The sequence below is a fragment of the Impatiens glandulifera genome, chromosome 1, assembly GCF_907164915.1.
Source record: "Impatiens glandulifera chromosome 1, dImpGla2.1, whole genome shotgun sequence".
In the NCBI taxonomy this organism is placed as follows: Eukaryota; Viridiplantae; Streptophyta; class Magnoliopsida; order Ericales; family Balsaminaceae; genus Impatiens; species Impatiens glandulifera.
In genome coordinates this window covers 134969-152227 of record NC_061862.1, presented here as the reverse complement: position 1 = coordinate 152227, position 17259 = coordinate 134969, and the positions used below count along the sequence as shown (strand labels likewise).

At 34.7% G+C, this 17259-nt stretch overlaps 3 protein-coding genes and 1 pseudogene across 3 annotated transcripts; 2 read left to right on the top strand and 2 right to left on the bottom strand.

Annotated features, from left to right (window-relative positions):
• The first annotated feature begins 632 nt into the window (after window positions 1-632).
• On the top strand, window positions 633-1999 carry LOC124921207 (40S ribosomal protein S9-2-like). The gene is made up of 3 exons (XM_047461836.1): window positions 633-777; window positions 1139-1520; window positions 1636-1999. The coding sequence occupies exons 1-3, from the start codon at window positions 750-752 to the stop codon at window positions 1820-1822; spliced, it is 597 nt and encodes a 198-aa protein (XP_047317792.1). The 5' UTR covers window positions 633-749; the 3' UTR covers window positions 1823-1999.
• Window positions 2000-5033: 3034 nt separating this feature from the next.
• LOC124920737 lies at window positions 5034-6425 on the top strand (annotated as a pseudogene).
• Window positions 6426-7359: 934 nt separating this feature from the next.
• Window positions 7360-8891, bottom strand: LOC124920611. The gene is made up of 3 exons (XM_047461132.1): window positions 8253-8891; window positions 7871-8141; window positions 7360-7740 (listed from the first exon to the last, which is right to left on the bottom strand). The coding sequence occupies exons 1-3, from the start codon at window positions 8859-8861 to the stop codon at window positions 7694-7696; spliced, it is 927 nt and encodes a 308-aa protein (XP_047317088.1). The 5' UTR covers window positions 8862-8891; the 3' UTR covers window positions 7360-7693.
• Window positions 8892-9059: 168 nt separating this feature from the next.
• LOC124920735 lies at window positions 9060-10647 on the bottom strand. Its single transcript, XM_047461289.1, has 2 exons — window positions 9262-10647; window positions 9060-9092 (listed from the first exon to the last, which is right to left on the bottom strand). The coding sequence occupies exons 1-2, from the start codon at window positions 10645-10647 to the stop codon at window positions 9060-9062; spliced, it is 1419 nt and encodes a 472-aa protein (XP_047317245.1).
• Between the last annotated feature and the right edge of the window lie 6612 nt (window positions 10648-17259).

Below are 17259 nucleotides of genomic sequence, written 5' to 3'. Positions count from 1 at the left end.
ATAGTTCGGACTCCACATAAATTTTGAGAGCAAAATATTGTAAAAAAATGCTGAAAATTCAAAGGCAAAGGAAAAGATGGCCTATTGGCCTCAAAGACGGATAAAATATTGGGCTGTAGTAACTCATAATTTATTTTGTTATGTTTTAATTAAAAAGAAAAAAAAAACTCATTTTTAAACTGCTAGTTAAGTCAAATCCTTATTTTAAATGTGTGAAAACAATTTGCTTGTGTTTTAATCGAAGTCCCCTAGCAATGAAAACTGTTCATGAAATTCATCTTCTAATAGAAGCGTTCACAATTCATTCATATATCCACTTTTTCTAATTTGACTAACATTTTTTACTCTTCTATTTTTTCACATTCTCAATCAATATAATAAAATTGTTCTGCTTTTCAACATCTTGTTCAATAAATAATCATAGTTTTATAAAAATCTTGTTAGGAAATTTATGTTTTTAATGTTTTAGACTTTTAATAATAAAAATAAATTATTTTTTTAGAATTGGGCCCAATTATATTTTGGGCTGCATAGAACATAGGAATGATAGGATAAAGATAACACAGGACAATTCCGAAAAAAATAAAAATAAATAAATAAATAAAAAAAAAGAAAAAAAAAAGTGAGGAAGAAGAAGAAGAGTAGGGTTTCTGCTTTGTATATTTAGCCGAAGCATAAACAATTGGTCGCTTCTCGCCTCCATTTGTGTAATCTCACTTCTTGGCGGGAAGTGGAAGTTTCTCCGAGTCATGGTTCACGTCAATTTCTACCGGAACTGTAAGCTTTAGTACTTGTCTTTTATAATTACACATGTATATTGCGTTTGTTTGTCAGTTGATCCTGCTCAAAACTTGTACACTACTTGAATTTCCCTTAAAAACTCCGGTGACCCTGTCGTTTATTATGCATCCCACGCTTTATTTCTCCCTGATATCATCAGAGTACATTATAAAATCTAGAATAAGGCATGCTTAATTAATGGGTGTGTGTTTTCTCAAGGAAATATTTGGTTCAAAGTATAACAATAGTAGATGATTGCCAACAGTAATGTTAGAATTTTTATATCTTAAAAGTAAACTCTAGGATGATTTATTAGAAGTTGTTGGGGGAATGAATGATTGATGGTTTCTGGAAATAGATGGGAAGACCTTTAAGAAACCTAGGCGTCCATATGAGAAGGAGCGATTAGATGCAGAGCTGAAGCTTGTTGGAGAGTACGGCCTCCGTTGCAAGAGGGAGCTGTGGAGGGTCCAGTATGCACTGAGTCGGATTCGCAATAATGCGAGGATGCTTCTAACTCTTGACGAGAAGAATCCTCGCAGGATCTTTGAGGGTGAAGCACTTTTAAGGAGGATGAATAAGTACGGTCTTTTGGATGAAAGCCAGAGCAAGCTGGATTATGTATTGGCTCTGACTGTGGAGAACTTCCTTGAGCGCCGCCTTCAAACGCTTGTTTTCAAGGCTGGTATGGCAAAGTCAATTCACCATGCTCGTGTGCTGATCAGACAAAGGCATATCAGGTATAATCTTGTAATAACTTTTGACATGCTCATATATATCTTGTAATAACTTGGTTGGTTGTCAATCAATAATAATAATATACTGCTTTGATGGATGGATGGATGGATGGAATAGGGTTGGACGGCAGGTTGTGAACATAGCCTCTTTCATGGTGAGGGTGGATTCACAGAAGCACATTGATTTCTCCCTTACTAGTCCTTTTGGCGGTGGACTGCCTGGAAGAGTGAAGCGAAAGAACCAAAAGGCAGCTGCTAAGAAAGCTTCAGGTGGTGGTGGAGGAGATGAAGAAGATGAAGATTGAGTGAGTGAGACAATATCTATCCATCTATCTATTTATTTGCTGCATTTGTTATTTCTTTCTTTCAGTCTAACAATCATGTTGAGAAGAAGATGTTTATGAATTCATCTGTTCTGCTTACAACCCTCATCTTTTATTTATTTTAAAATTGGTGGAAATTTATGGGGGACCATTTTCCTCTGTTTTTCTATACAACATTTTGTTAAAAATTAAAATGACAGGCAGTAGTTAGTAACTAGCTAGCCCTTGTTGTGTTTAAAAGACCCTTGTTGTTTCACTTAAATGTTTAAATCTTATAGAATAGTGCATATATATATATATATATATATATATATATATATATGGCTTTAATTGTGTTGATGATAAATTCAGACTTTTGACACCCCCATATTCATTCTATTCTCTCTTTGCATTACTTCAACGGAGCTTCTATTTATTCTTATTAGCTCTAGAGAAGAAGATTAAGGACCACTATCTGCCATGTCACGCCCCGAACCAAGGCATGAGGCGTGCAGACGCCGCATGTCATTAGCCAAATATAACTTGCTAGGCTAAACAAAAGAATTCTTTTAACCATTCTTACTAATAAAAGAAACACCAAACTTATCCAAATTCGTCTTCCATTACAATTATTTTGGTCAATTCATTTCTAGTTCAAAACAGATGATGACTCTCATTCTTACCAAAAACCTTCCTTACCTATTACATACTTTCTATACATCCTTACTAATATAAAAAGAGAGTAACTCTTTACTGGCTAATCTATACTACTATAGTCTTCTCACTCTTAATCCCCTTGACTAGTCGTTGTTCTTATCTGAAAAGAATCCATTTAAAAAGGATGAGCTAAACAAGCTCAGTAAGAAAATCAAACCCTTCTACAGCTGGATCAAAAGCCAAATATAGGTTAACCAACTATTAAGTAATTAAGAAACTCATTAGACAGAAAATAATATATTTTAGTAATAACTCTGGGATCAAGATAAAGTCTGTATTATCATAATAATGTAATAAGCCATCTATCAAGACTTTTAAGTCTTGCATAGACGCATTAGCCATCAACCAAGACATAAGCGTCTTGCGTTGACGCGCTATCAATCAAGACATAGGTCTTGCATTGACGCATGGGCCATCAACCAAGACATAAGTGTCTTGCGTTGACGCACATAACCGGTGTAAGCGGCACTCGAGTCACAAATAGTTCATTATTAGACAAACAATACAAAATAAAGTCCAGAGTAATAAAAAATAGTCCAATCGACATAATTATGTAAAACTTCATTTTCAAGTCCAAATCTATCGTAATCCATTTCATTGTCGAAATAATACACTCAATCTGTTTAGAAACTCATTTCTCATAAACCATTCTTTTATCAAAACTCATTTCAAAATCATCAATCATAAGCCCTCATTTCATCAAAACCCATTTCAGAATCAACTATTATAAACTTATCCTTTTATCAAAACTCATTTCAAAATCATCAATCATAAGCCCTCATTTCATCAAAACCCATTTCAGAATCAACTATTATAAACTTATCCTTTTATCAAAACAATTTCAGAATCATCTATTCTAAACTATCATTTTATCAAATTCATCATCAAAATACACATGCATTCTTGATCCATACCTTTATAAACCCATTTAATTATAAATCTGTAACCCTAAAATATGTTTGATGAAACCAACATCTTATACCCAAAATACTTATATACCTATATATATTTTAAAAACTAAAACTGTAGAAGAATAAATTTCCTTACCTAATTTCCCATAAGCCTTAGTTCTCTTTATTCCTTTCAACTAAACTCAAATCTCCAAACCCTGATTCTCTCTCTTTGTAGCTAAAGAGTAAAAATACAAATGATCTTCAAGTTTAGGACTACATGCATTGAAAGGTTATTAGATAATGACATTTGTCATTTACCTAGTATCTTAAACCCATTTGCTAATTCTCTCCCTCTCTTAGAATAGTCCAAGTGTCATTCATGCCTTGTTTCACTTATTTCTTTTAAAGCAAAAGGTGTCACCTACATGTTAAGTCACTATCATTAAAATATGAAGTCTTTTATTTTTTTAAATTTGGATATTACATGCCAATTAAAAATTGTTGAAACAAATTAAAATCTTTCCATTTTTACCAATTCTTTGAAGTATCTTTGAAGTGATATTCAGATCTCCCCATTCCTTGTCCATTAAAAAGAAATATATCCCTTGAGATTTTGTATTATCACCATAAGAAGATATATATTATTGTTACTCCATAATTTATCAAATACAATAGAAAAAAAAGAGAGACAATGTTATAATAATAATAAAAATAAATGTTATAATCTGAAATTTGTTCGCTGGTGATGAAAACTGAGAAAATTGGTTAGAAGAAGAAGAAAGGAGAGTTGCAAAAGCTGGCCGAGGAGAAGTGAATAGAATCCTGAACAAGGTTGATTGATTACACAAATTTGAACACACTATGAAGTCAACCATTTAGATATATCTTGTCTTTTTATGTGTATTCACTATTCATGGTGGCCTCTTCGATTTCCTTTATTCACCCTCACCTTCTTCAAAATTACAATTCAATTTTCACTCATCTCACATTGTCAATTTTCTGTTTTCATTTAGTTACGTGATGAAGTGGTTTTTCTTTCTTTCTTTATTTTTTTTATTGAGAAGAACGAAGAAGCTTTTGTTACTTTTATTTGTCATTGTTTCCTTCTTTATTTGTCAATGGCTTTAAAATACAAATTGAGGATCTTAATTATGTTGCTCCTAGCGGCAACCTCCTTCCTGTTTTTGTTCGTGACCTGTTTTGGACCAGTTGCATTTTATTGTCTTGCAAAATGACTAAAACTTCATAATAATAATAATCATTATTATTATTATTATTATTATTATTATTATTATTATTATTATTATTATTATTATTATTATTATTATGCATAACAATAATGGCACAAGAAAAAGACAGAGTTGCCTTGGGGACAATCCATTTTTCTCTTAACTGCACAGGAATATGAACAAAACACGTGCATCCTGCACACTCGAAAATGCCTATCTATAGTACTGCCCCAGTAAGAAGTTCGTGAGGCTGCAGCTTGGATTATCTACGAATAAGAGGAGCCGTCTTAGGAAATGTTTTAACTTAAAAGACAGATTCCGCCGAGGCGAGGGAGCAACTTGCGGTGCACTCATTCCCGTTACGAGAATTAAATGATGCCCCACCCCACACTTCTAAGCTTCACTTCAGCCAAAGTTCCATCCAACATGAATCAGGTGAACTTTTTTCTTGTTTCTTTTAATTTATTTATCCCTATATTGTTATCTTCTTGACAGGTGGATGGAGAATCACTTGATAATTCATATTACCAAGCGAATGGATATTCTGTTGTTCTGTTTTATGCGTCATGGTGCCCTTTCTCCAGGAGCATGTTGCCAAAGTTTGCTGCCCTTAGTTCCATGTTTCCTCAGGTGAAAGATATAATGATTGAGCAATCTACAACCTTGCCAAGGTGATTTTTTCTTAGCTGTTTTTCCATTTGATCCTTATATTAGATGTATTTTGGTTAATGTTTGTTCTCCTAGATTTGTTCATAATTCATATAACAGGATCAATTTCTCCTGTTTATACCCTCCCTTAATGTTATATACAAGTTATTCTTCTATGCAAGTAGAATCATTTCTTTTTTACATTCTCCAAATGATCCAAGGTGTGGGGGCTTCATATATTCAAGCAATGCAGATTTAGAGAAGCTTTACTACCTTGTACAGATTTAGTTCAGAGTTAAAATCATGTTCATGATATAAATAAACAGTTGTCCTGTTTTGTTTTGTTTTGTTTTGCTTTGCTTTGCACAATTGCACATGCAGTGTGTTCTCAAGATATGGTGTTCATAGCTTTCCCTCAATAATAATTTTGAACAAGACTGCAAAAGTTCGTTGTCAAGGACAGAGGATCTCTGTTCCCTTGTACGCTTCTATAAGAAAAGTAGTACCCAGTGCTTGTTGAGCGTTGTCCTATATGCAGCCAGCTTCCATGTTTACAAACATCTTGTGATGCCTATTCATTTTACAAAGCATTTTTATTATAGTGCTGTGTAATCTACTATTAAAAAATGAAGCAGAAGCTGTTAATGCATTTAATTATTTCTATAAATCAAAGAAGTTGTAATTTTGTCAGGACATGAAGCAGTGGTGGATTTGACTGAAGATCTAGGAAGCTTCTCAGAAATTGATGATGAAGTTGTTGACTTTCGCATTCTCTATGGAAGGAATATTAGCTAGAGAGCCGTATCTCCTATTTTCCGTGATGTTCCTGCTATTGAGGGCCATGATGTATTTCTTCCCTAAGGAAATAAGAAAAGTAATTGAGACGTGGTATGCTGCCATACCAGGACTAAATAGGAGAATTTTTTGGGAGTCATATTTGGAAGAGGCCTGGAGTTGATAGATATGAAGAGAATGTGGAGAAAGATGAAACTGTGCAAGAGCAGCAGTGGAGCTAGGAGGAATGCCCATGTTTGGGCATCTTCCTTGGCATCATCTGAGACTACTTCCTTGGGGGAAATCATTTTACCTGAGATCTTGATCCCTAAAAAAGCTAGCTAAATGTGGCTGTCTGGTTCTGGTTCAATCAATGGAAAAATGGAGCAAGGAAGGAAGGAAGGAAGGAGAGAATGAAAGAGATAGATTGATCGATCAATCATCAACCCTGGCTGGCTCATGAGTAGGAGGACAAGCAGCAAGATTCATGCTGCTGCTGGGGTGGTCATGGTCTCATATTTTCTCTTCTTTTTTGGAGGTATTAGTTAATTTTCTTGCTAGTATTTTTTGCTTTGATATCAGTTTGTATTGCAAAAAAACAGGAGTGAGTGAGGGGGGAGGGGGGAGGGGGAAGCAGAAGAAAATGGAGATGTAAATTGGGAACTATTATTGTAGTAGATAGACATATCCCTAAACCGGAATCATTAATTGATTGATCTTTTGATTAAAGCTGAAGGGGACACAACAACATATAACATAAGCATGATTTTACTGATAGAAAACATCTTAATAAAAAGGAAATTAGGGATCTGCTGTTCCTAGCTCCTCCTCTTCCTCATCCCATTATACTGACATGCATGATCTTTATAATTAAGGTAATTATTTGAAATAATGGTGGAAGCTCTAAGGGAAGGGATCAACAATTAAGTTAGTTTGTCAGCTAAATTCTCCATTCCAAGTCATTATTATTTCTTCAACCAATCCCCCGCAGGCTCAAGGAATTCTTCCTTTTGTATTTGCCAAAGAGTATATATATTGCATTACCATTGCTTTGTAGTATTGGTGCATTGCCTTGCCCTGCCCTGCCCTGCCCTGTAGTATTGGTCTACTACTACTACTAGTACTCCTTTTTCTATCTTTGTGAATGATGGGTGATCCAATCCAATCCAATCCAATGGAGATTTGGCTTAATATAATTAGAAAATGTTGTTGATTTCATTACCTGCAGCAAGCTAGCTAGTTAGGGCCTGTGTTACTAATTGGGAATTAAGAGACTGAATAAAGAATGGGAAATAAATATAATTTATATCTTCCAACCAAATCCAAGTCTCATCCCTCATCACTTTTTGAATATTAAATAAATTTATATAATACAAAACAACAGTCACACATTATCATTATTCTAGTAACAGACAGACAAACAAACAAAAAAACTCCACTCATCCCTAGCTACAGCAACAGCAACAAACAATGATAATAATAATAGAACAGCAAAATCGTGTTACATTTACTTCTTCTCTTCTGCAGCAGTATCATTAATTAGTAATGATGTCTCACAACAACAGTAATGCATCCATCTCTTGTTCGAGGGAAGGAGGGCTTGAAGAAAAGGATCAGGATGAAGAAGAAGAAGAAGCATCTGGAACAAAATCTCTTGCCACTGGAGAAACCCACAAATTAAAGAGAAACTATTGTAAGAAAGTAGTAGTAGTATTAATTATGAATACAAGAAGATGTTTATGAATGAAGCTAAGTAAATAATTAATTATGAATGGAAGATCCTGGTGTACCTCTGGAAGTTGCTGGAACTACAATGATGTGCATGGTTGCATTGTTGGGAGGAAGAGCTAAGCGAAGCGGATAAAGGTTTCCATTGGATTGGTTTCTGGAGCACACTATGACATCCTCCATCCCTGTTTCTTTCTCCAACTCCTGCGTTAACTGTTCCAAACTGTGTCCCTTCAATACAAATGAACTCTCTTCTAACCTCTCATCAATATCCCCATCTTCGTTAGCCACATAGTAGTATATCATCCGACCACCTCCACCTCCTCCCCCGACCTAAAATCAACAACACAAACAAATCATCATGTATGTAATTCAATTCAATTCATTCATTCAATTAATCATATATATATATATATATATATATATATATATATATATATATACCTCCGAATGCGGTGCTAATGAATCGGATCTAAGACGGAAAACATTCGAAGAGTCGTCTTCGTCGTCGTCATCATCATCATCATCATTTTTAGAAGCAGCCTGAAGAGTAGGAGGAGGAGGAGCAGCAGGAGTTGGAGGACGTTGCTTGGGCGCCGGTGACTGTGGCACGACTTCAACAATGTCTACCTGCCACAAAATCCAACCAGTGTGGCGGTGGGGGATATCGTGGGTGATGGAGTTCCTCCAAGGAGGAAGGCCACCGTTGGCTCGGAGATAATTTCCGTAGCGAGTTTTGAGTCGGACCTGAAAGCCATCTCGGGTGGGCTCCCACTCGACCTTGGAATCCAATCTGGATGGAAGGGTCTGGAGGACCTTCCGTCCGGTAACGCCGAGGAGGAATTGATCGTCGGCGGCGGTGAGATACCTCCCGTAGCAGCTTTTAAGGCGGATCACGGTGTCGCAACCGTCCACCAATTCCACGATCCATTTGGCAGCCTTGCAGGTGCCGTGACGATCCTGACAAACGGTCACTTTATCGTCGTCGGCTAAGAGGAATTTGTCATGATGACTTCTAAGGCGGACGGATTTCGCCTTCCGGAAAAACTCCATTCCCCCGCCGTGGCTGCTGGTCTAGATGGAAAAATTATATTATATATATATATATATATATATATAAATAATAATTCTTTTTTGTTTTTGCTGTTGTTTCTAATTCGTGGTCTCATTCATCACACAAAATTAAATTAAATTAAATTAATTCAAAACACCGACCGACCGACGCATTCCCCACAATCAATTAAAATTGACTCAGCTATCTCTGGCTGGCCATTGGGGAGACGACTACTGTAGAGAGACATTCAAAAGTAAATAGAACTTTATATTTTAAAATAATAAATAAAGTCTTGGTGATTTATTGAATAAATCATTTTCTTTAATAATTATAATACTTATTTGATAATATATGAATTTAATGATTTTATAAAACAGGATTCTCTAAATAAAAACATACCTGTTTTGAAGAAGACAAGAGTTGTGTAATTTTGGGGGTGGCGGGATCGGAAAGCACAGGTTGTGGTTGTTGTTGGGATGTTAATAATATATTGGTGATGATGACGTCCACTCCCCATAACACCGAATCCTGATTAGGAGGAATCTGGTCGTGAGTGACGGAATTCCTCCAGGGAGGCGTTCCTCCGTTGTTGTTGGCCCGCAAGAACTTGCCTTGGTTGCTCATTAATTTAACACAACAAGAAGAAGAAGAATCACTTGTTATGATGATGATGGGCTGCCACTCCGTTGAACTGTGAATCCTTTTATTTCCCTGAAGCACTTTCTTCCCTGTCATTCCCAAAACAAAAGCCTCGTCCGAAGCTGTAAGGTACTTTCCAAAACTGCTCTTGAAGCGAATGAAGTTGTTGTTGTTGTTGTTGTTTTCCTGAACAACGTACTCTATGATCCACCTGGCCCTAGGGGAGGACCCGTCTCGGCTCTGGCGGACGGTTTCTTCGTCCTCGTCCGCCACCAGATAATACTTCCCTTGTTGCTGCTTGCTTTGGAGCCTCACCAGTTTCGCTCTCTCAAACAACTCCATACCACTACTTCTACTTACCTCCTCATCATGATAGGTCCCCAAACAATTATTAATTAATCTCGATGGTGATTGTGAAACCTCCTCCTCCTCTTCCTCCTCCAACCTCCCACGGCGGGAGAACATTGACGACAATCTGGATCTAAGCCTCGTAGGGCTAGCAGCTGCAGCAAATTCATTATCATTTTTCAAAGATGATATTATTATTGAATTAGAACCAATCCTATTAATAGATGATGATGATGATGATGATGATGATGAACCATTCCGATTTATAGATTCGCTGGAGTCAAACGCGGTGGTGGTGGAGTTAGACAATGTGATATCAAGAACCTCTACATTCCACAAAATCCAATCTTGAGTGGCTGTTCTGTCCGGAACATCGTGGGTTACGGAATTTCTCCATGGCGGCGTCCCACCGTTTGCTCTCAGAAACTTTCCTCCCGAAGCTTTCGTCCTCAACTTCACCAAATTAGAACCTGATTCCTTTAATGGCTCCCACTCCACCCTGCTGCTGCTGCTGCATAACATCTTATTATTATTATTATTATTTTGATATTCCAGGACCACTTTTTTCCCTGTCATCCCCAGTAGGAACGATTCGTCTGAGGCAGTCAGATACCGGCCGTGACAGCTCTTAAGCCGGATCACCTCACTTTTTCCAGTGATCGTCTCCACGCCCCATCTGGCCCTCTGGGAGGACCCATTCCGGCTCTGACGGACTGTCTCCTCATCCTCGTCCGCCACTAAATACTTCCCCAGGTGACTGCGGAACCTCACTGCCTTTGCGTTCTTCAACAATTCCATGCCTCCGCCGCACCACCGGCCCCTGGCTGGCTGCACCTTTAATTTTCCTTTTAACTATTAATTAATTAACGTGGAATGGAATGGAATCCTCTTTTTCGAATGCAAGTTATAATAAACAGAAGCGTTGACAATCAAGTTTCACAGTTGTCTTCTTAGAATAATTTGTCCATCAGTTGACTAATTATATAATTTCAAGTTTAATATTTAGATCTTAGCTTTTCTCTCCCTCTCCACCCAGTAAGTTCATGCTAGATCATAATTATCTCTTAGTGCCGTGCATTTCACGACCAGGACAACAATAAATAAATATATATAAATTAAAATAAATTTGTCAAAAAGTAAATTAAAATAATAAATCGCAAATGAAAATAACTTAGTCATGAATCGTTAAAGAATTGTATGAATATATATAATATATATATAGAAAATAAAAAGGTAAGAAAAATAAAAACATACAACAAAAAAAATAACTGCAAAAGAAATAGCATTGCACGAATCATTTTGTATTACAACGTTGCTAACATTGATCCTCATTATAATCTATAAAATAATATCATAAAGATCAAAATAGTATAAGTTTGAAAATCATTTAAATAGTTATTCTACGTAATTGGATGAACTTATGGTATCTATATATATCTAGTATTTTGATCGAATAACATAAGCACGTAAATTAAAATTGAGTCTTCCGACTCAAAGTCGACTTTATACCTGATTTATAAAGTAAATATCACACATAACATACTATACTTTTAATTGATATAATTAAGGACACAATAATTAGTCACATACTTACCTCGGAGTTGGTTCATTCACAAAATTTAGTACATGCGTCACAATAAAACCCCTCTTTATTTTAAGAGACCTCTTTTATTTATTTATTTTTTTTTTTTATAGAAATTGCATTAGTAATATAACCAATTGCACATCTTAAAAATTGACCATTTCCAAAAGTTTTATTCAATGGCCTTATTCCTTATTCCTTATTCTACGCGTTTAAAATGTTTGCCCCAGAAAGACGTTATTCGAATTTAGAAATGTATATAAAATATTAATCTCTTCTAATATTTTGAAAATAATAAAATTAAATCAAATTGAAGAATTAGTTAAAAATGAGTCTGTGACTTAAGAGTCGCCACATAATTTTTCCCTAAGAAATATGAAAAGAAATATTTTAGTGTGTAAAACAATAATGTCATCGAAAAAGAAATTCCTTAGAGGTTCGGTGCTTGATTACACGTGAGAAAGAACATTGACAGTGTCTCTCACATGCCCTTTAAAAATAGTCTCTGTTAGGATCTCGAGACATGATTCAAAAGATTGATGTTTCTTGAGAATAGAGATCATCGCTCTGATACCATTTGTTAGGATCGAGATCGCCCAAGGAGACCGGGGGTTTGGCTTGGATGAATGCTTACACAACACGCCGGGTGATACTAACTCGATTAGAAGTTAATATCGGTCTCTATTCTACGCAAACCGTCACAAACTCTTGAACCGAGTTCAAGTGCGGAAATGTTTGTTTCGATTTGAAGCAACGAATAATCGGTTTGAAAGATACAGAAAGAAAAGAACACAAGACACAAAGGTGTTTTATGGATGTTCGGAGCAAACTCTCCTACGTCACCCCTTTTTCTTGACCTTGTAAAAGGATACTCTTTTGAGAAGAGTATTCACTAGAAGATTTGGTTAAATACAACACACTTGTACACAACACAATCGAACAGTCAGGACTTAGTTGTTGTCTACTTTCGAACTCCTAGCACACACAACACTTGTTGATAGACACTCTATCAACTTACAAAGAACTCACAATGATGGAAAAATGATACAGTAATTTTCGGTATGAAAAACACTCTCTCACATAAAAATATGTTAAGAAAACTATTTGTTTGTAGAGAGATAGTTTTTGATTAACAAGAGAGCTTTAATCTTTTTGTCTGGTGCTTCTGTTTTTCAAGTCTCTTCTTATATATCCAAAGCACACAGAAACGATCATATTTTCTCCAACGAACATGTAACGGTCAAATTTACTTCATAGGACACTAGTCTTTGTTTGATTAGAGGAGCTTCAGAATTGGTACAACAGAGAAGATCTTCTTTGATCTTGTCTGTACTTGGTTAATAGTAAACCAATAAATCATTAATGGAGCCTACTGTATCAAAGCTTTCTGATAGGATCGGGATCGCCCGATAGATGACCGGGGTTCGACTAAAGGAGAACGCTTACACACACAACGGTTGATATGAGAAAAACGTTTTCAGACGTCCAAGGCTAAAGTAGCGTGAGCAGACGCTTCAAGTCAATCAGACGGATCAATTTGAAGAAGCGCATTCAGATGTCTTGCCTCAGCAGCAATCTGAAGAAGCGCGTTCAAACGCCTTGCTTCAGCAGCAGTCTGAAGAAATGAATAAAACTAAGTCGTGAAATTGTTTATGCGCAGGTATAACTGAAGAGGCGCGAACAAGCGTATTGAGATGAGAAAAACGTTTTCAGACGTCCAAGGCTAAAGTAGCGTGAGCAGACGTTTCAAGTCAATCAGACGGATCAGTTTGAAGAAGCGCGTTCAGATGCCTTGCCTCAGCAACAGTCTGAAGAAGCGCGAACAGATGCATTGCTTTAGCAGCCGTCTGAAGAAGTGCTCTACTTATCTGTACAACTCACCAGCATAGTGGACAGTAGAGTTCGTTATAAGCAGACGTCCTAGTCAGCTTATTACAACTACCACCAAGTGCTCAACGAATAGAAAGTCGACATGTAATATATAAATCAAATTTGACCGTTGCTTACACCTCAACAAAGACAATCAAAGTACAACGTCAAATCCCTGAACTTATGAGCAGCGGATCACTGTAACTTTGGTACAGTGAATCCCCGAATTTTCGGATTTAATGTACGACGAATCTTTCCCGGTCACTTAACAATCCAAAAGTCAAGGTTGACCATTGCCATGCTTCATTATAAAAGAGCTTCAAAGAACAACGGTGACTTATATAGTTCGATTAGACATAAGTTTTTATTCTCTCTAACTGTAAAAACATTAATTGTATAAGCTGATAACATATTCAATATTGTAAGTTAAACAGAAAGTTGTCTATTTAATAGAGTGAGCGCTAGAAGTTTAGAACAGGCATCTGTTAAGTCATGAGTTTCTGACTGGGTTTGTATAGGTGCTATATAAACCAAAGTCTTCTAGTGGAATCCTTCTAGAAACAGAAGAAGGGTGACGTAGGAGTTTTATCTCATAAAACTTCTTGTGTTCTTTCATTTCTGCAACCTCCAATCTCTTATCCGACGATTCAAATCGAGCAAACATTTCCACACTTGAATCCATTTAAGAGTTTGCGAAGATTTGTGAAGAATAGAAATAGGTTTTAAGCCCCTCACAGAATTAAAACTGCATTGAAAGTCAAGATCAACACAACAACGTTCAACCCCTCCCCCATCTGTCCTAACAGGTATATACCGATTGGCTTAAATACCAATCGGTGTTACTCTATACCGATTGATTAGTGTTACCCTATACCGATTGGTTAGAGTCCAATCGGCATACTATGAATTTGTAATACCGAGAGAGCTTCTAACGATCGGTGACGATCAGATTAAATCCAATCGGTATTTCCTTATACCGATTGGTAATCAAGGTATTACTAATTGATTTACCGATTGGTAGGAAAGAAACATGGTTTTGTTTTAAGATTGAGTTATCAAACTGATGGCTCAAATATTGAGCTCACCAAATGAGTAGCCAAAACATGAAAGGTTGAAAATGAAATTGAGTTTATTTGAAAATTTAACTGTAAAAAAGACGTTGATAACTTAAATTTTTGGGCTGAAATAAAAGAAACATGTGAACTTGTTTGAAACAAAGACGGGGCTGAAAAAAATTAAAAGGTTTTCTCGAAAGTTGGAATGCTGAGAATGGCTGCAACTGATTATTGGAATTATGGGCTTGAAATTTGGGATGACACGATCATGGTGGACTTGTTACTTGTGAGCTTAAAATTGGACTGAAAATACGATATTACTGCTTAATCAAATGAAAGAATTAGTGCAGGGCCTTCTTTTGAAAAGAATTAGTGCATAATTGGTAGGTAAAGAAAATGGAAGAAAAAAAAAAGTACAACCAATTCAATTGGATAGGCCCATTTTTAGGGGACTCAAAATTTTATTTTATTAATATATAGTATTATTAATTAAATATTATATACGGTAAAATATATTTTACCGTATAATATTATATTTATTTCCTTTATAATACGCTAATTTTTTTTATCTCTATATATATAATATTATATTTATTTTCTTATAATACGTCTAATTTTTTTTTATATATAAAATTATATTTATTTTCTTATAATACTTGCTAACTTTTTTCTCTTTCCATATTATATCTAATATAATAATATAATAAATAATTTATCTCTCCATGACCCTTTTATATCACTAACTATAATTATCTTTTATATAGTTAAACCTAATTATTTTGTAACAGTTTTTTCATCTCTAATATTTATTTTATTTTATCATAAATTCAACCCTAACCTAATTGTGAAAATCATCTTTAAGGTTAAATTTTAATACTTATAAATTTATTTTTTTATTTGTTCTTAATCTTATATTTATCTTATAATCTCTTCTCATTTTAAAATATCTATCATTTTTTTTTTTATTATAGAATTATCATAAATATTATTAAAGGAGGTTTCAAAATCACCAAGAGCATATCAATACTTATACGACTACAAATATTTTGTTATTTTTTTTAATTAAGTATCTAGTTAATTATATATTTAATTTAATTTGTATGTTTAATATATTTTTGATAAAATATACAACTATTATATTTATTTTAATTTTGGGGGCCCCAAAATTTAATTTTGCATTAGGCCTCCCAAATCTCGGACTGGTCCTGATTAGATAAAATCACTACTCCTCCTTAAGGTGGGCATGTAGAAAATAAATAACTAAAGTTTGTTAATTTTGTTAGAATTTGTTAATTTTGTTAATTGTAGTTAGTTAGTTAAATTTAGTTTTAAATGATAATTAATTCATTTTGATAAAACATTTACTTTGTTAAATGTAGTTAATTTTAATCTATCTACGTAAATAGATTTTTTTTATAAGAATATATTTCAGATTTATTAATAGATTTTTTTATAAGAATATATTTCAGATTTATTTGTTAGTATATATAAATAAATATTATGTGAATAAAATTGAGAAAAGAATATATATAAATAAATAAATAAATAAATGACGGAAGAATGTCGACAGTGAGTAGAAAGAAAGTAGTGATGAGTAGTGGGTTGGGATGGGCCATCTACACATATTTTGAGAAAGTGTCATCATAATTAATTATTTGCATGGAATGGAATGGAATGAAATGGCTCTCACTTTGATCATATATATTCATTCATTCATATATGATAAATAGATTATAGATAGATAGATAGACAAAGTAGTAGCAGCTAGGGCTAGCTAGTACTACAAAATTATTAGGAACTCAACCGTCCATCTTCTTTGCTATTTTAGTTTTCTTTCTTTTCTTTAACATCTTCTGTGCTCTCTCTGTCTCTATTTTTCTATGGGCCGGGTGGCTGGCCGGTCTGATAATGTATATATTGTATATTCTGCTAGTTGGTAATATATAGTATTGGCCAGCCAGCTACTGGCCCATGCAACATATGATATCGGGTTCGGTTCGGGAATCAATCGGGATCAGGTTGGCTCAGTCATTCAATTCAAATACATGTCCAGCTAGCTAGCTAGCAGCACCACTCACTCACTCACTCAGCAGCTAGCTAGCTAGCCCTTACAAAATTAATTATTCATACTTGCTTCCCAAAGTGCAAATTAATTAATTAATTAATTAATTAATGTGACACTCCATATATAGGCAATTAATTAATCATATTATGTATGTATGCATGCATGCAATATTAATATATAATTAATTAGTCACGGTGAGTGATTCTATCATTAATTAATTTATTATTATTTCAAACACATTATTAACAATATATATTGATCGATTAGACCTGAAACACATATTTAATATATTTTATGTTGAATTAAAACAATTAATATTAAAATTTATTTGTTTTTAATTAATTAAATGATTTGCATTGAATAATAAATAAATCAGCTAGCTGGGTAGGGGATGGAGAAGGAGGAGGTCCGTACATAGATTCGATAGCATTGAATTGAATGGATAAGGACCACGTAACGTATGTATGCTCTTATTTTTCTTTGAATTGATAAGGTCGATCTTATCCCTTTATCCTCACTTCTTTTCTTTACCCCTCAATCTCTAATTACCTTATCACTCCCATTCCCCACTCATAAACACTCTCTCATGCGCGCATCAAATTAAAATGAAACTACAATTTATTAATTAATTAATACAATTATAACTAATTAACCTGTATTTTACTTTAGAGCTAATAAAAAGAAAAGAAAAAAAAGAAAAAAAAGAAAAAAAGTGGAAAAAATATGGTAGCAAGCAAGCTAGCTGTAAGGGAATTGGGATTGGGATTTGGGAGAGGGTAGGTAGTTAGAAGTTCTGGTTGTCCGAGCTTTCACTTTCGTTATCCGATGGAGTGTGTATG